Genomic DNA, 20,603 nt, shown 5'->3' with positions numbered 1-20,603 from the left:
TACTCATGTTATTCGGTGTATAGCCTTTGTTCTTCGATTCCTCAAGAACATCGGCAGTTCGCGTTCACCACTTGCTCGACACGCCAGCTATTTATTATCGGGTCGCAGTTTCGTTGTTTTATTTAGAAAGAATCTCATTAAAAATTCAACATTTTTGCTGTGTTAAGGCTTGTTGCTTTAAATATACATATGTATGTTTGTATGTGTTTTGCGATTCAAACAGTGATCGTTTAATTTTAAAAAATATTACAAGAAACTCGAAGGATTCGCAAAAGCTTACAAAGCATCGAATAGATTTAAGTTGATGCGGCAAATAGTTTCGCAGATATGAGCGAAATTGTAAGAATTTTTTAACTTAGTTCAATCGGCTCCTAAAACTTTAAACACTGTTTTTAGAGTCGGTGAGAAAAAGAGCGATTTCTAAATTTCACACGACCTGCATAGATATATTTGTAAGTTTATGATCGAAGTAATAATATTTCTGATAATAATGTCGATCTTTAGTGCCACTCTGAAGTGTAAATTATTAAAAAAAAAAAAACGAATTTTTTTGCGCATAGCTGACTTTTTACCTAATACTTATATCGGTTAATGTGTAAGATACATAATTGAAAATGGGTTAAATTGGGTAAATACCCCCATTACTCAATATAAATATTTTTGAACTTCCGGCTGACTTTACTCCTTATATATTGGGAACGACGTTTCCTTCTGGGTATTACAAACTAAGTGACAAACTTAAAATACACTGCTCAGGTTGATCACTCAGTTTGTGTGACAACTATATGCTATAGTAGTCCGATCTGAATAAATTTCAAGATGTAAGCAAATGTTGACCCCATAAAATGTAAACTAAGGATTGGCATCTAATGTAAACAAAGGGGTCATTGAGTGCATAAAATTTAAACAAAGGTGGTTGACTTGCCTAAACGTAAATAAAGGATTTTAACTTGGCTAAATGTAACAACAAAAGGGTAATTGACTCATGTATAACTGGTAGGAGTATAAATTACAATTTAAAGTTAGAATAAGACGCTGGATTATAAATTAAACTAAGATTTATATACACATCTTCATTCTAGTTTGGAAAAGTAGGAGATCTATTTCTTATGTACTTCTTAATAATAAACACCCATTCTTATAATTTATTATTTCTAGAGAATGTTATTTCTAGAGAATGTTAGAAATGAAGAGATTAAACATACACATTTATTAAGCTATATTAATGTCCTATACATATATATGTATGTACTATGGTAAAAAATGTGACTTGCTGCCGGGTCCGTTATCATGGCAGCGAATTTGAACAGCGACTGTAATAGAAGCAGTAACAGAAAAATACTTAATACTCTCATAAATAGTAAATTAAAGCCAAAAATATATATATGTATGAACATAATAATTTAAGTGGCACAAAGCATTTGTTGAGGGTTGTGAAGTCATCATAAAATTCATATATCTCTGTTAAAGACGAAAACAGCAAAAAAATTATAAAAACACTGCTTGAAAATCATTGTCTTGGCATTAGATAGATCAGATATAGCAGACAGCAGAGTCGATATGGAAAATTGAATTAGACGTTGATATGTTTATATTAGAAGAGCATACTTTGAAGGCGATAATTAAGATTTATTTTAAAATAATTAAAAATATTGTTTTTTTTTTATCATTCCGAATTAAATTTGATTCAGATTCAGTTATATATAAAAAACTTAATGCATTTATTATACATACATATGTATATATTTTTGAAAAATTACTGCTTTCTTTGGAAATAAATTCTTGATCAGGACGACGATATGAATGATGAAACAATTTCTGGATTTCTTTATAACATATCAATATCGAATTTAAGACGATATAATTGGAACTAATTAAGCTATGAAGTACAAGAATTACTGAGGAAAGAAACATACGAGTATGACGCTCATAAACTATTTAAATTTTCTAAGACAATAAACAGTCAGGTTTTTCTACAGCTGAGATGTAAATCCGGACAGACAGAGTCAGGTAAAAGGCACATCTGTTTCCCGTATAACGGTATTATTTATACGTAAATCTACGGATGTGGCGTCCATACTTTTAGGTGGTATTGTAAATTTTATAAACAACTTGATTTAGTTTGTTTGTTTACATCTAATGATCTACATACACATATGAAAACAATCACCGTTTCTCTGGTAAAATTTATATGGTATATAAATATAGAGATATCTTTAAAAAAATTTAATGTGACATTAATGGGAGTTTGATGTGAAAATCGATCATCATGTATTGAACAGAATAACTTCTGCTCTTCCGTTACCGTTACATCCAATAGACATCATATTTTGTCTTTTTTTCACTAAAATTAGGATAGAAAGTTCCATCCAGTTAGATGACATTTTTACCAAAAATGGCTGGCATCGATTATTTTCCTCTTTCAATTACACGATAACTGGAGAGCTTGTTTTGTTTTGTTTGAAATTTCATGAGCTCTAGAGGCTTTTCGTGGAAAAAAGTGTTTGTGTTTGCGGCCGGAAATACATGAAAATTCTTGGAAATAAGACGATTGTCATAATAAAGTATTGTTATAAGTTCTCTTATGATTTTTCTCAGTCTGCAATTTAAGTAGACATTCCGTTTTTAGGCTCACAACTTTAGTTTGATTTGATATTTTTCATGGATTGGAATCTCCTTTTAATAAAAAATGGATGTACGTAAAGAGGACAAACCTTAATTTCTATGCAGTTAGGGATTGGGGACCGTGCAACTTTAATTTTTAAATGGCAAGGCTGGCTTTGTGCTGTTCGTTCCGATATATTTTGCGTTCAGACAGGTTAATGAATCGATTAATTCTGTCCTTACTCCGGAGGCTACTAAGAGTAAACCATATTTCAAAGTTATGGCTGAGCTTGCTGGACGCAAAAAAGTATTCATGAAGTAACCCGCCATTGTGGATTCGAAGTGTGTTGAAGTACTAATTCTCATTCGATCATTCGAGCACCTTTCCTTCTGCATCCGACTCTTTCTCGCTGCTTTCCGGCTCATTTTAAAGTATAAAATTCAAATTGTTCTTCTCAATAAGAGACATTTTTTTCCTAAATGTCATCAGTCGAATTCTTACTTATACATACAAGTATGTATGTATATGTAGAAACAAGTCTACAAGTATATAAATAGGTTGTAACCGTAAGTTATGTACATTAATATTAAGGATAATCATTTAAAAAGATAAATGCCCAATATTTGTGTACAAATATTTAATTTGTATAATGAATTAAATTTTTTATCGTGTGTAGACATAATTAGGCAATTCACAAGCTTCTTTTTATGTCGTATTTCAATAGCTTAAAAAATACGACTTTTGTATGTCATATTATGTAATATTTCTACACTTCTCCAGCTGGTAATGAAAAATTAAGAATTCAAAAATGCCACGGAAAAGTGACAAAAATAAAATTAAAGCTTTTTTATGTTGAAACAGCGGCATTTTGGTTGCAACCACAGAAACAACAAAATATTTTTATATTTTACTTTTCTTCAACTTAATTTACCTGAATATCGTGGCTTCCTTCCATATTATTAAAGAAATTGATGAATACACATGATAATTGACAGATCGAAAACTGACTCGATTCTTCGTCGTATTTTTCCATTTTCTGATGTTCAACTAGGTAATACATCAAAAAAAAAATATATTTCGATTACAAGTTCTATAAGCGGAAATTTTCGTTACTGGCATTCACTGGAAAGTTCGAAGCTATCTAGATCGAAACAAAGATCTAGAAATTTGTCACAATTTATTAAAAATTTCCTACAGGGTGTATGTAAAAAAAACCATATCAATTTTAAAGTGTACATCTCCCAGTACAGATAATTAAAATCCATGCCAAGGTGAGAGTTAACGTCACCCACGACTACTAAACACATGACTTTTATGTTACATGGGTGATTTCTTCTGTTGTCAGACATTCAAAAGACATTCGAAAATATTAAGAGGAGAACCTTTAAAAAATAATATGTCCAATCTAGTGTGTTTAGTTTAAAAGAGGTGAAGCTAATAAAAAAGTAAATAGTATTCGAGAATTTTAAAACTCCTTCACGTCATCATCTAAGATTTTTAATGGCATTCAATATTATCAAAAATACCACTTCCAATTAGATACTCAATATAGAGTGTTCTGCGAGTTTTTGGACTTGAAATGAGCTTTTTTGCTGGCTCTTCTTATAGAAAGTTTTGGAGATTAAATAAGCTTTATTATAAGCTGTATTGCCTAAAACCAAGTGACATAATACAATTGAAATTTCTTTGTACCCTATTCGAATTGTCCCTGCTTTGCTCTTATAAGTTCGAGGTTTCAAAACTTAAGAAATATTGGTAGGTCAAGATAAATATAAGTTTTCATGGTTGGAGTTCGATCTTTACTTTCATAGAACTCTCAATCGTTCGAATGTAGCAACAAATCTGAGAATAAATTCTCAAAAGCACATATTAGACTTACTTTTATAAGTATAATGGGAATAGGAACTACATAGTTGAAATCGCATTTTCGATATTGTCAGGTTAAAGTGTACTTTACAAAATATTTTTTTCGTAACATTAAAAAAGTTATATTATTTCCAAACGTATACCAAGTTTAACATATGTTGTTTATTTATGTACGATATTTCGAACCGATATGTTTCGGAAAAAACGTTAGCCTTCTAAATTACGAAAAGATCTTAAGTAAGGAAGCGTATTGGACTTACTTAAAATATTTGCTATGACGTCAGTTTAGCGATAACGCTTGAAACTTTGGAGCGTCGTCACCTGAACGACTACTTTGAAGTGGAAGTAAAAAATTGAAAGCATTTCTACAAATATTGTTATTCCGAATGAACAGTAAGATCAAACGGAAATTGTTTTATTTTCCGACTAAACTAGGTTCATCGAAAACAACAGATCACAGCGTCACTAATAGCTTTTATATTCATTCTGTTAATGAATTAATTGAATAAAATACAAAGCGTTGCAATTATTTGATCATTCCTCGGGTTGTTGACTTTTTGTGGCATATTTTGCGGTTTTACGCCCTGATATTTGCTCTCCTTTTTCAAGTTACGTAATAGCGTAGCGTAAGAAGTGGGGTTTTGCGGTTTAATGACATCTCGTTTTTATAACATTGTGAGAGGTAATGGTTTCGAAATATTATTCATAGAATTGTATAAATATATACATTATAAATCAATTAATCATATATACGTGAATACCTATTAATTTTTACTTTGCGCTCATATTAAGATTGGACGGGTTATATATATACAGTACCCTACTCTTGGTATTAATAAAAGTTTGGTTGGTTATATAACCACATCGATTTCATAACACTTCCACTAAATTACCGTTAAAATATCAATCAATATATTTATTGAGTTACGATTTGATTGGCTCTTATTTCTGGCTTTTATAAAAGTAACCGAAGCTTAATCCATATTTCTTACTCATACTTGTACAGAGAGCAAACTTAACCCAGTTTCATGAGATTGAGAATGAGTCCGTTATACTCTTACTCTGAATTTATGGACCAGCCTGGCTCAGCAAGCGCTCGTAAACAACCCAAACTTGTGCGGCCTCGATGTCCTTCTGAAATTGTAGCATTTCTGATTGGACATATATAACATGTTTAATTGTAATGAGGCAAAATTTCTTTAAACTTTGTGAATTGATTGGGATTAATATTAGCCGTCGTCTGGTAATCTACATCAAGTATTTTCGGGCATCACAATAATTTCACAAATGTCTGAGTGGGTCCCCTTGTTACTTTTAACATTACCTAACTTAACTTAAAATGTAAAACTTTACATTATAATTACCTTCCGTTGAGGTAATTTCAAAACCAGGATTCCGTTAGAGCTTTCAAAAGTCCCAACCAACTAACTACGTAGCCGAAGCGAAATGTTTTTGATGCGCATGTGTAGCTGTGAGACTGCATTGTATAGTGAGAAAAGTAGTATTTATAAAAATTTACGCAGTAAAATCAATGGCGTCATCTAAGCAAAATATAAAAATATTTCTGAAAACTTCCAATTCGGCAAATCTCATGCAACAACACAGGTTCTTAATCCTTAACGATCTAGGTGATATATGGTAAACTAATCAAATTAGATGGGTGCAGTTTTCATTTGAAAAACATATTTGCCAGTGTAAATATTTGTAGCACTCACATTCGTGATCATTATCTAAACAAGTAAGCTGGTATTCGTCACCGTTGCTGTGTGGGAAGAAGAGACTGAGAGTCAACTTGAATTTCGAAGATGAAACTTGTTTTGCTTGGCAAGCATACTTACATATATTATACAAATATAGTATGCCGAAATACATACAAGTAAATGCGTATGGGTATCATAGCATTGAAATCGAATGTGAAAATGTACAAAAATACAATCAAACAGAAATACGCGGGTGGTTTGAAAAAACAGTGACCTTTGGTTTATTTCTGAACACACACTTACTTGATGATCTATATACTGTAGGGTTTCATTGCCTCGGCAGATGCTTTTATTGCATTATAGACCAATAGGACCGTTTACTTTTCTACACGAGAAATTGTCGGTGAGAGCTCAAGTCGGAGGGTACGAGGGACTAATTTATGCAAATCTACCACTGTGATTGTATGAGAATACAAATGAATCATACGAGTCATTCGTTAAAGCATCTACAAGTACATGATGCATATGGTGTTTCTAATCAGTGAAAGTAGTGCATCGAAGAAAGTAGTTTCGAGAAAAACGCGTTTAACGTTGTAAGTGAAAACTAAACCGGTCCAGTTGCCACGACACTAAAACGGCTCTTACTCCGGAAATAATCAGAATTTTGAAAAATCCTTTTATGGAGATATTTCTAGATACTTAGACTCGATTTTTAGAAATTGATTTTTTCTAATTTCTAGACTAGAATACCCTCTTAACTGTTTTTAGTAAAGCACTATTACATATTTAACTAGGGACATAAACGGTTGATACGTCCGGGTCCTATTTTCCAATTTGTTCACTAAGAAAGAATCATAACCTTTCTACCCAGCATAGATCTGTTAAAAAATATATTATAAAAACGTCGTATCCGATTGTCTAGATGTTTTAGAATTTCTTTCCAATTAAGTTGTTTGATAGCACATAATTCAGGACAGAATATCTGATTGCTACCTTAGAGATATTTCTTTTAAAAACTTATCAAATTTGGATTTAAAAAGTAGTCTCATCAGTGGATCTACTCTTTTATGTTACTGCCCTGAAAAAGAACCTGCAAAATGTTATTTGTAAACAGCTTATATTTTATATATATTTAGCCGATATTCTTATTTTATGTCTATATGGTGCTAATTAAAAGCAGGAATGCATTTAAGTGTTAGATCTGGCTAGGGCTTAAAACAAAAAATGGAAATTCGATTAAAGTAGACTTTAGGATTCTTTAAATGTTACTCAATTGGTGGAATGCTGACAAAACTGTTTCCCCTGCCCAGTTTGCTGTAGTGTCGAAGGGTTCGAGTCAGTCAGTTTCAGCATGTAATCTTTAAACGCGTTTTTTCTCGGAACTGTATATTTCATACTGGGCGACGAAAATACTTGGAAAATATCGCAAAAATCCACTTTAAATTTTAAGGTTCTTAGCAATAATATCTATTAAAAAATATCTTTTTTTTACAATTTACTGATGATTTTCGTAAAAAAATTACGAGTCTACCATTTCACGAAAAATTTATGTAAAATCAAATAGTAATGTAAATTAGTATCCTGATTTTTATTTTGTGTAACAATGCACGAGTTACTAGATTCTGAACAGCATATACTACTACTAAGTTTGCCACGAAGTTTCTAACACCCAGAAAGAAACTTCAAAAATGCTATAACATATGTATATATACTTGTATATAACATATAATATAAGTATATATGTACGAGCAGAGTTGACTGAACTATGTCCATATGTCTGTATATGTATAAGCGAACTGAATCCGAAATTTTGCAAAATTGATCAAATTGATAATGGTTTTTTTTTTTTTTTTTTTTTAATTTTTGTTTACATTAAAATTTTGGAGGCGTACACAAATAAATTTCGCACATATTGTCAGAATGTATGTGTGTGTGCTTTTCCTTTAAATGGTTTAATTACCTACATACATACTAGCATGGAATATACTCATGTTATTCGGTGTATAGCCTTTGTTCTTCGATTTCTAAATAACACCGGCAGTTCGCGCTCACCACTTGCTCCGCACGAAAGCAATTATCGGGTCGCGGTTTCGTTGTTTCGTTCAAAATTTCGTTTAACTTCGAGTAAAATATATAAAAATTGATTAAACATTTGAATTAGGTTAACAAAAGTAGGTGACATGTTGTTGTTGTTTTGTTTTTGTTCGCTTTAATAGCTAAAATAGTTTTTTTTTTATTACAAATTGCTGGAATTTGTGATATTTGTGTCAAATGATACATTTTCATTGTGGTCTTGTTCGCAATCGTTCGCTGCTACACAGTTCAGTATTCCTTTTTATTTTGAAATTCTTTTCATGGTTAAAATAGCGCTCGGTTTCAAATGAATATATACGATACGTTGAAAAAAATATGAATTTCGTCATATATTTTTCGTATGTAATATGCAAATATGTATGCATAGAATAATAGAAATATTTTGAAAAATTGTGAATAAGGAGAAAATTAAGATACTCAGAATAATTAATTTAATTTAATTTTTAATAACATTTAGCGGTATTAAATGTAATAATATATACATAAATGAATTCTAATAAAAATGGAGTTACTTTTCCTTTTTATATTTACATAAAATATTAAGATGTTTTCGTATTTATTTCTTTTAACCTCAAAAGATTAAAATTTCATTTTATTTAAAACAAAAATTGTAATTAATTCATGAATATTTCATAACAAATAGAAAAAAATTTGGAGTAAAAAAAGTATGGGTTTTTTAAGTATTTCTTAAAAACTATTAAGCGGGTATTATGCATATTGTTCTACCAGAGAACTTAACTTTGTTTTAAGTTCTCTGGTTCTACCACATTCATGTTAATTCCTTGCAAGCAACATGTGAGACCACCATCCCAACATACAAATGAAATATGCAACACACTCTAAGCAGAGAACTTAAGTTGTTTTAAGTTCTCTGCTCTAAGTGGCGCGATGAAAAGGAATGACAGAAAAACTCGATTCGAGTTGCTGGACTCTTTTTGCTTGCGTGAACGCACCGACCGATATCAAAAGAGAATTTGCCGGTAATGAGCGATAAAAGAGTCCCCATGTTAACGCAGTAATAAAGTTAAAGAGCGTCGAGTCTCTTATTTTGAAAGTATTTCTTAAAAAATTCAACTTTTTTGCTGTGGTTTAAACAGTGATCGTATAATTTTAAAATTATAACAATAAATTCGAAGTTTTCGCAAAAGCTTACAGGGAGAAATTCATTATTCCGCGCATGTTGCAAAAAAAATCATATATAATAAAAGCTGACTAAAGAATCAAAATATTTTTAGTTAAAATTTCAAAAAAAATCTGTGCTTTTTTCAAAAAATTTATTAAACTTTTTAAAAAAAATTTGCAAAATGAAGTCCAAAACTATAAAATGATTTGTGTTGAAAAAAACAAAAACGAAAATTTTGAAGATATTTTAAATATAGTGTTTATATACTAACACAAAATGTTGCACAGATTCTAACAAGAGCAGACCTCTAAGTAAATACTTAGCCTACAAAAGAGAAACGAAGATTTTGAAAAATTGCAATTTATTTCTCAACTTAGTCTGCTTTTACCTTGATCTAACTTTTTAACTCATCTCAAAAAAACTGCTTTCGGTCGACTGCAAAGTAGCCCGCCGTGGCGGTGATAACCTTCTCATTCGACTCAAATTTCTTTCCGACGAGTGATTTTTTCAAGTTTTTAAAAAAGCGTACGTAAAGAAATGTAGAGATTACGGTGAATGAGGCAGCACTTTGTAGCTTAATTCGACCAATATGGTTGAAATTCGTCGTCGAATCGGCCCAATAGTTCGGCATAGTAGAGCCTGTGGCCGTTTTGGTATTCTCCAGTGGGTTTTAGTGAACTCGGTTTTTTTTTGTGGCCAAATTCATTAGATTGGTCGCATATAAGTCGGAGAATTAAGGGCAGTTGCTCGGGGTCAGTAATTCTCTTCACTTTCCCAAGCAACCACTTGGTTATCTAAACCACGGTTAACAGAAGTGATGCAATGCTGGGCGCAAGGTTTGAGTATACACAAACTAATGATTGAATTATTACCCGTGAGGCACGTTCTGGTATGGTATACCTATTATGAATTTTATATTATATAAAGCTAACGCTAGAATATGAAGACGAAGTTTCGAGTTTACGAGTATTAGCTGTCGCATAAATCTTACACTTACTCCATATATTCTTGCGCTCCGAAGATCAATTACGAAATAAAGTTTCATGAATAGACATTTCCTTAAAATATGATTAACACCCCCAAATATATGCCTCGCATACTGACGACCGGAAGTTCACATAACGTGAGCGTCATGAGAATGTGGAATGAATTTAATTTACGATTAACAAAAGTTTTGGGGTATCCGACTAATGACAATTGATACGATTATACATACAAAGATATGCGAACTAAGAAAAAATGTTTCTGCTATTATTTCAGCATTTCATTCATCCAGAATTTGCTGATTCCCAAAAAAAAAAAAAAATATGTTTGGCCAAATATCTTTACTACTCTCTGGAGTATGTTTACTATTTAGCAATGTCAACGCGTTGTCAGAGATACCCAATTGCGTGTTTGAAGATACTGTAAACCTGACCGCCAGCACCAAATTCACCAATGGCTCATACCTCTATGAGGGGCTATTGGTGCCAACACATTTAACGGGCCAATATGACTATGTCGAGTTGTACGATGGTGAACGTAAGCAAGTGAAGCCACACGTACGTGGTTGTGTGTGTCAACTGAAGAAGTGTGTAAAGTTCTGTTGTCATCCGAGAGCGGATATGTACCGGTTAAGTGAAAACTCACCGTCGCTCTGTGCGGAACAGCTGAATGAAGAGCTGAAATATTCACCGTACGTAAACGTTACGCTGCATAACAGTAGTCGCGTGTTGATGCATGTACTGGATGAGTTTGTCGTGCAGCAGGGAATACCATGCGAAGGTGGCTATATGCTAATGCCACACCTTTACGAAGATGATCAGTGGGAGTTGCGAGAGGTAAAAGGTGTAACTTAATATTTGCTAAATATTATATGTATATGCTTTCTATAGGATGGTACTTTATTTCGTCTAGCTGATGCGATGCTTTTATCTAGACGAGATTATTGCCTGCAATCGTATGCAGTCGGAGACACACATGTGCTAAATCCAATGAACTGTCCTATATATTACGTGGAACCACCATCAATCGTGCTGAACACGATTAGTAAGTATAGACAGAAATTGAGAGAGCGATAGTACGAATAAGAGAGAGAAAGAGAGAGAGAGAGTTAAAAAGATAGTGAGAACGAAAGCGAGTGGAAAAAAAAGAGACTTATGCTGGAAACAGTCACCGACGTTCCGCCCTTCTGAACAAAATTCGTCAAAAGTTATGCTCGTAGTGGCAACGTAGAGCTTTTGTTTTTATTTCACCATTTTGCACACATAATGTAAAAGCTCAAAACTAAAATCCAACTATTAACAAGTAAGGAAGGGCTAAGTTCGGATGTAACCGAACATTTTATACTCTCGCAAAGTCAAATGGTATACTTGTTTGAGATTTCTTTGTGGATTGACTGATATTTTCGGTAGAAGGTCAACTATAGGCACTGGGGTCCACATATTTAGTACTTAGGGGTTTGAACAGTTTTGGTTCGATTTAGACAATTTTTGGCATTAAGGTGGCATACTTTAATTGCATTATTCACGCAAAGTTTTACTCCGATATAATCATTGTTACCTGATTTGCATAGTGGAAAGTGAAAGAATCAGATGGAATTGAAAATGGTGTTACGTGGGAAGTAAGCGTGGTTGTAGTCCGATTTCGCCCATTTTCGCACTATGACATAGAAACATGAAAAGAACGTTATGCACCGAATTTGGTTGAAATCGGTTGAGCAGATCTCAAGATATGGGTTTTCACCTAAAAGTGGGCTGTGACACGCCCACTTACTAATTTTGAACGCGGTTCCTATAAAGCCAATTTGTACCATCTCAGAGATAAAATTTAATGTCTCTGGCGTGTTTAGTGCTTGATTTATCGCGCTTTTAGTAGTTTTTAACAGTACCGTTATATGGGGAGTGGGCGGAGCTGCCACCCGATTTCAACTATTTACACACCGTCAATAGAAATGCTAAAAATATTTGCTTCTAGTGAATTTTGTTATTATAGCATTAGCGGTTTAGGAGATATGCACATTAAACCTATTAGAGGCAGGACCACGCCCACTTTTTAAAAAAAAGTTCTAACTGCAGATGCCCCTCCCTAATGTGATCCTGTGTACCAAATAACAGTCTTGTATCTTATTGCGGAGCTTAGTTATGACAAGTTATTTGTTTTTAATTAATGGCGTTTTGTGGGCGTGGCAGTGGTCCGATTACGCCCATCTGCAATACCAACCGTCTCACGGTACCAGGAAACATGTCTACCAAGTTTCATAAAGATATCTCAATTTTTACTCAAGTTAGAGCTTGCACGGACGGACGGACGGACAGACGGACGGACGGACAGACAGTCACCCGGATTTCAACTCGTCTCTTCATCCTGATCATTTATATATACATAACCCTATATCTAACTCGATTAGTTTTAGGTGATACAAACAACCGTTAGGTGAACAAAACTATTATACTCTGTAGCAACAGGTTGCGAGAGTATAAAAATAGTATTTTTATTTATACTTGTAAGTAGTTGTATTCGACTGTGATTTTGAGATAGTTTAAGAATATTTCAAAATAAATTTAAGTTTATTTTTTAATTTTTGCGCCGGTGACTGTTTCCAGCATTAAAGTTAGAGAGAAAGAGAGAGTGTGAGCGAGATAGAGAGAAAGGCAGTTGCCGGTTATAAAAAGTTATAAAAAATATTTTGGTTTTTTTCTTTCCAGTTATGCTGATTTCTGCGCCATTTCTCTATGCAACTATCCTAGTTTATTGGCTCATTCCGGAATTGTGGAACTTGCATACCAAGTGCCTAATTTGTCATCTAATTTCATTAGCTATTGGCTGGACGTTGATTGTAATGATCAATTTACGACGTGCTGACTATGAAAGTACTGTTTGCACTATTATTGGTGAGTTTTTTCATTTCTTCCTAGTTTAGAGATATAACTTAAACGATACCTGATGGATTAGCGAGTAATTCATTGGATGCAGTGCAAACGTAGATCCAATCCTTTCGGAACCTGTCAGTTGGTTTAGATATTTTATGAGCAAGGGGCACATGTTTCACCAGAAGAAGATCAAACAGATATATAAAGGAAATCCTTTTACAATTTTTATGGCACCAGGTTCAGGACGACCTAACATGCGTTCCTTGCCGAAGAAAGGAGCCTAATACTTGGAAAACCTTTGAATATTAGTAATCATAACTAAGACTTTATATATAAGGTGAAGAGATGTTACGCAGGGATTCTCCATGTAGTCACAAAATGGTAATAAAGCTGATGTCTAAACATCATAGAGACAGAAAATACGCTTTTTGCACAAAATGATGGTTCCCTTCAAACGCATTTCAAAACAGATATATAAAGGAAATCAAAATATCGATCGGAGACATTCATTTGGAACTGAGACCTGATAAAGTGTGCGCCTTTAAGATCTTGCTACATATCTCCCTCTTTCTTGAGTCAAAATCTGTCACAATATCTGAAATAGTCGCATGTAAAAACTTTTGGGCAAAATGGGGTCAATTACAATCAACGTTATCTAAGTAATATTGCACTGCTGATCATATGACGGAAAATATGACGGATATAGAGGATACCCTCGAGTAGGTTCGAGGAGAAGATCGTGTCTTTACAATAAATCATAATTATCACCAAACTTATAAAAAACTATATATTTTTCTCTTTGATAGGTTTCGTCTCCTACTATTTTCTCACAGCCGTATTTTTCTGGCTCAATGTGATATGTTACGATGTTTGGCAAAATTTCTGCCGTTCCAAAGGCAATGTACAACATTTGACTCAACGAAAACAATTTATGTACTATTCTCTCTATAGTTGGGGACTACCAGCGCTAATGACCATTCTGACTATCGGTTTGCAGTATGCAAATCTACCAATGTACCTAAAGTCGGGTATAGGATATTCACATTGCTGGTTAAAGAGTAAGTTAAAGCTAAAGTAGAGAGAGAGTTATACTCTCTGCTTTGTAAAAAATATAAATATTATAAAATGTATATTCTTCTCTCTTAAAGCTGACGACTGGTCCGCTATGATCTATTTCCATGGACCATGCCTGCTGCTTATTATTTTCAACATTGCCATATTCGTTTTGACCATAAAAAAGGTATATCAAATTAGAAATGAAATGAAGACATCGGCTGAGGGTAAAGAGAGCAGACGAAAATTGCGATCGCATAAGAATAAGTAGGAGACTCACTTAATTTTTATTCCTACTTTATTGTATAATTACGAATATTTTATTATATTCCAGTGTTTGGCTCTTCTTTCGCCTCTTCACTGTCATGGGTATCGGCTGGCTATTGGAGATACTCGGCTATATGGTGGGCAATAGCAGTGATTATGCGATTCTTTTTCAAATTGCCGATGTGTACAATGCTGCACAGGGCTTGATCATTTTTGCCATCCTGGTGTTAAAGAAGAAAGTGCTGTTGCTTATAAAGAAAAGGTAACAAAATTATTGAAAAGTTTTTAATTTTTAAATAAATTGGCAATATTATACATTTTAATTGGATGATACGCAAAAGAATTCTGTGCATCAAGAGTTCGGATACCACAGACTCCGCCGAATCGCAGTGCTCTGAAGAAGAGATAGCCTTGCAAAGTATGACAAGCGGAGTTCCACAGATTTTTAAATAAGTGAATATAGGTAAAATAAATGTTTTCTAAATAATAAATTAAATGTTATGGGTTGTTTTGTGTTATGCTGGTTTGGTTTCATTATGGATGCATGCGCTCTTGTGGGGTTTGGGTTTTAGCGTTTTTTTAACTAACAAATACTTTTTTCACAATTAAATATAATTCATGGTTATCATTTTGTCTCTTTTCTAAACATTTAACACTTTTTTTTCGAATTTCCGATACTAGTTTACTAATTTTGATACTATTCAATTTTCAGATCATATGAAACCTATAGTATCATTAAAGTGGATTCCTCAAATCGAATATAGTTTAGCAGCGTTTTAATTGTGTAAGTATACTTTATTATATATATTGTTCTCGGTATTATCAGTTAGGAAAATTGTTGTGTACGCAACCTCTCCAAGGCTCTCATTCTTTCTCTTATCAACTGCAATGAAAACAAAATTTTCAAGTATATAATTTTTATATTTTTTTTTGTAATTCAAAAGGCTCGTGGGAGCTTTTCTCATTCTTCGTGGGTATACAGTTTTAAATATGGTCTTTAGAGATTGTTATGAAACTTAAATTTACTCTGACGAAATAGCTTAAGGGGTTTATCCACTTGTGAATTTAAAAAATTTAGGATTTTGCACATTTGAAGTTCAAATGTACATATATTTGAGAATAATCTCCGTACATTTGAAGTAGATGCGGCAAGTAGTTTCGTAAATATGAGCGTATTCGTAAGAATTTTAAAATTTTTTTTTTGACTCGGCTCCCAAAATTTCTGATAATAATATCGATTTTTAGTGCCACTGTTTTGCTCAAAATCAAAATTTCGACTATTCCTCCGATCATTACTTGTATTCATCTACTGTATATAACAATAATTTTGTTTAAGCTATTGCATAGCTTCTAACGTGGGCTTTGAGCGCGGGGACTGAATCAAGAAATTCCGTAACGGAAATCAATGAATTTGAAAATGAATAATGATCCACAAGAATCCACAACAATATATGGGACCACCATCACCAAGTCTTAAACTTATGTTCCTTATTTCAGTTACCATAAACCTATAGTTTCGATCAGAGATAAAGAGATGCCGAACTCATATCTCTCTAGAAATGTGAAGCGCAATTGCTAAACGTCAAAACCTCCACAACTCAGGCAACTGTCAAAGTTCAGGAAGTCTGATGTTAAGCAATTGGAAAAGGAGGGACGGCCAGATTGAAATCCTACAAAAAAATATGTGAACAGAGAGATTTGTTGCTGCTGTTAAAGATCACTGACAAAGATTGGAAAGCAAGGAAAATGAAAGAATACGCGAAATTGAAATGTATGTGATGAAATCTTTTGTGATGCCATGCTTAGAAATGTTAATTTTCAATTGAAAATTATACAAAAAAAATTTATTAATTCACAGCTAATACATTTATTCTTTTGATTAAGTATTGAATGTTAAAAAATCAATTGTTTTAATATATTACAAAATCACAAAAAATGGTTTAAATAGTTTCTGCATATGTTTAACAGATACATGTATAATAATATTTAATCTTAATAAATGTTGGGTATTTTTATTTTAATTCTCAAAAGTTGTTATTTTGTCGGATCTGGCTACAATAGAAAATGTTATAAAAACGCTAATTTTGAGGCGCTCTCACACTGAAAAAAGTATGCATTGCGTTTTGTTCACCTAAAGGGATTAAACTTTGCACAAATAGTGCCTTTAAGGTATGCCATCTCAAGTCTTAAAATTGTCAAAATCAAACGATAACTGCTCAAGCCCCCAGATACCGAATATATGGACCCCAGTGCGAATAGCTGACTTTTTACCCAATATTTATATCGGTCAATGTGTATGATATAATATAATTGAGATTTGGAGAGAAAGCTTTTCTAATAATAGTATGTCTGTGAGTCAAAAATGAGTTGAATCGGTAAATACCCCCATTACCCAATATAAATATTTTTGAACTTCTGGCTGATTTTGCTTCTTATATAGTGGGGACGTTTCCTTCTGGGTATTACAAAATAAGTGGCAAACTTAATATACACTGCTCAGGTTGATCACTCAGTTTGTGTGACAACTACTTGTATATGCTATAGTAGTCCGATCTGAATAACTTTTAAGATGTAAACAAATGGTTTCCCCATAAAATGTAAACTATGCGCGCATAAAATTTAAACAAAGGTTGTTGACTTGCCTAAATGTAAACATAGGTTGTGGGCTTGTAAACTAAAGGGTTATAGACCTCATAAATTGTAAACAAAGGCTGTTAACTTGACTAAATGTAAACAAATGGTTTTAACCAAAGGGTAATTGAGTAATGAATAACTGGGAGGAGTATAAATTTCAATTTAAAGTTAGAATAAGACGCTGGATTATAAATTAAACTAAGATTATATAATACACATCTTAATTCTAATTTGGAAAAGAAGATCTATATCTTATGTACTTCTTAATAATAAACACCCATTCTTATTTTCTATTTTTTCTAGAGAATGTTGCTGCCGACTGAGTCTTGGAAATGAAGAGATTAAACATACACATTTATTAAGCTATATTAATGTCCTAAGCGTTAAATGTATTTTTATGTTTCTTTTAAATTGCGTTTATATTTTATACCGAATTCAACATACATATGTACATACATATATATGTACTATGGTAAATAATGTGACTTGCTGCCGGGTCCGCTATCATGGCAGCGAATTTGAACAGCGACTGTGATAGAAGCAGTGACAGAAAAGTACTTAATACTCTCATAAATAGTAAATTAAAGCCAAAAGTATATACCATTTTTACTTTATTTTAATTTTAAATATTATAAGAATCTTAAATACAGACCATGAGTACTAATTATAAACCTACGTAAAGATATTCAACTAGATATACCATTTGATCACATTTGACTTGGAATGGTCCATGTAAACTGTGCATACAAATCTGATCTCCATATATTAATTAGTGTGTGTTTGTCAGATGTTTGATGGCGATGATGGAAAAAATTTAACAACGAAGTTATGTGTTTCCAATTGATGGATTCCTGGCTACGGGGTCTTTGAAAATGTTGCAGAAGTGTTTAGGAAATTCTACTTTATCCTGAACATAATAATTTAAGTGGCAAAGCTTTTGTTGAAGGTTGTGAAGTCTAAAACTCATACGAGTTGTTCATCCATCTCAGCTAAAGACGATATCAGCAAAAAAATTATAGAAACACTGCTTGAAAATCATTGTCTTGGCATCAGATAGATCAGTAAAGCAGACAGCAGAGTCGATATGGAAAATAGAATTAGGCGTTGATATGCTTTTATTGGAATAATAAATATTTAAAGAAGATAATAAAGATTTATTTTGAAATAATTAAAAATATTGTTTTTTTTTATCAGTCCGAATTAAATTTGATTCAGATTCAGTTATATATAAAAAACTTAATGCATTTATTATACATATGTATATATTTTTGAAAAATTACTGCTTTCTTTGGAAATAAATTCTTGAACAGGACGACGATATGAATGATGAAACAATTTCTGGATTTCTCTATAACATATCAATATCGAATTTAAGACGATATAATTGGAACTAATTAAGCTATGAAGTACAAGAATTACTGAGGAAAGAAACATACGAGTATGACGCTCATAAACTATTTAAATTTTCTAAAACAATAAACAGTTAGGGTTTTCTACAGCTGAGATGTAAATCCGGACAGACAGAGTCAGGTAAAAGGCACATATATTTCCCGTATAACGGTATTATTTATACGTAAATCTACGGATGTGGCTTCCATACTTTTAGGTGGTATTGTAAATCTTATAAACAACTTGATTTAGTTTGTTTGTTTACATCTAATGATCTACATACACATGTGAAAATAATCACCGTTTCTCTGGTAAAATTTATACGGTATATAAATATAGAGATATCTTTAAAAAAATTTAATGTGACATTAATGAGAGTTTGATGTGAAAATCGATCACCATGTACTGAAGAGAATAACTTCTGCTTAGCCTTTATTTTATAGCAAATAAATTTTATGTGGAATATCTATCTACATATTTACAAATGAGACCTTCTTTTTCAGTTATTTGAAAGTTTGAAAGCTCTGCATAATTGAATTTACTAATTATTTTTGGATCTCCCTTCTTCACTAATGCTTCTAAAAGCTTTAGTGCACTTATTCGCAAGATCAACCAACTGTTTTTTATTGACTGCAGTAAACCGTAGCATGCTTTTAGGCTTCATAAATTAATTGATAATATTGAAAGCTTTGCGGTTTTGAAATTAAATTCTTATTACAATACGCGTTGTTTATTAGTGTCGGAGGTGCTTGCGGTTGTTTAGTTATTATTATTTTCTTATTACCGCGGTTAAAATGCTGTGTTGGAATATGCATGACTGACTAAAATGCGTAAAACCTATATATAGAATATATTATATTATATTTTTAGAAAAAAAAAATTCCGTAAAGTTCTTGAAACGATACACTCAGTAGACGTCCGAAAAAAGCTCTAACAAAAACAAACAAAAAAACGGACAAAAACATCAAAATACCATAGTTTAGGATGAAAACAGAATGACGTTGATCGAGCTAACTGACACATAGCAACATGTTGGACATAGCGAATAACGGACCGAATCAAAAAAGAAAAAAGTGACGATGGAGACGATGCACAGTGTCAGTATGCACTGAACAAAAGCGATTTTTCCTATTATCAGACCTTATTCTTGTAAAAAAGAATAATGAAGTGATAAACGCCAGAACTGAGACACATTTTGAAACAAAAAAATCGTAATACGAAATTATATGGAGTAATTAGAAGATCAAAGGCTTCTTAGTTATAAAATTTTTTTTAAAAAGATTAAAAAAATGAGAAGTGAAAAAAGATAGTTTGGAAACCAGGTTTTCCAATAATTAATCAAAAAAATACTGAACGGCAAAACTATCGAAATATGCCGCCTGTATTTCGTGACCATGATATTCGAATGACAATTTGAAAATTATATTTTAGAAAGAAAGATACAAATATAGCGAAAATATTTAAAGTTGAACATGCTTAGTTGAGTCGCTGATTCGGTTGCTGGAACCGCAGATCGAAGGCGGTCATACTTTTTTATTAGCCGTTGTTGTGATTTGACATCAGTGGCAGAATAATAAATGTAGTACATATGTATGTATGTAGTAGCTTTGAAAATAAACAGAAAAACAAAATGGCCGTTATTGAATGCCAGTATCTAGCCACCCTAGCTCCCTATCTTACTAATATTATTCATAATTGGGAGCAAGAAAAGCTTATGCACAATAATATAAACGTGAAAAAAATTACCAGGGACGAACAGCGGATGTTTGACATCTCGTTACACATCATTCTACTTTTTGATTGGTATTTATTGTTATAAATACTTAGTCTCATTTCCGGCTATAAATACAGAAGTACACACTACAAATATTACATATGTATGTTCTCATTGCCAATATCATAAGAATTCCACAGAAATTGAATAACATAAATTCAAGTATTGTATCAAATAATTTGATTTTTTCTGGGGTCAGTATGAGCTTTAGTAGGGAGTGAGTGAGTATTTTCAAGTATAAGTTTTT

At 32.5% G+C, this 20,603-nt stretch overlaps 1 protein-coding gene across 6 annotated transcripts; it reads left to right on the top strand.

The window, feature by feature from the left end:
- The first annotated feature begins 67 nt into the window (after window positions 1–67).
- On the top strand, window positions 68–19,070 carry LOC106616572 (G-protein coupled receptor Mth2). 6 transcript variants are annotated; one of them, XM_070111400.1, is made up of 10 exons: window positions 68–199; window positions 10,649–11,208; window positions 11,263–11,416; window positions 13,075–13,260; window positions 14,046–14,297; window positions 14,388–14,559; window positions 14,627–14,821; window positions 14,901–15,022; window positions 15,272–15,343; window positions 17,497–19,070. In XM_070111400.1, the coding sequence occupies exons 2-8, from the start codon at window positions 10,696–10,698 to the stop codon at window positions 15,010–15,012; spliced, it is 1,584 nt and encodes a 527-aa protein (XP_069967501.1). In that variant the 5' UTR covers window positions 68–199; window positions 10,649–10,695; the 3' UTR covers window positions 15,013–15,022; window positions 15,272–15,343; window positions 17,497–19,070. The 6 variants fall into 6 exon arrangements, with proteins under 6 accessions (XP_069967501.1, XP_069967499.1, XP_069967498.1 ...); XM_070111398.1 differs by having other exon boundaries at window positions 76–339; XM_070111397.1 differs by having other exon boundaries at window positions 76–452.
- The last annotated feature ends 1,533 nt before the right edge of the window (window positions 19,071–20,603 follow it).

The sequence above is a fragment of the Bactrocera oleae genome, chromosome 6, assembly GCF_042242935.1.
Source record: "Bactrocera oleae isolate idBacOlea1 chromosome 6, idBacOlea1, whole genome shotgun sequence".
In the NCBI taxonomy this organism is placed as follows: Eukaryota; Metazoa; Arthropoda; class Insecta; order Diptera; family Tephritidae; genus Bactrocera; species Bactrocera oleae.
The sequence above is the reverse complement of the archived record's forward strand: the minus strand, read 5'-3'. Positions and strand labels throughout refer to the sequence as shown.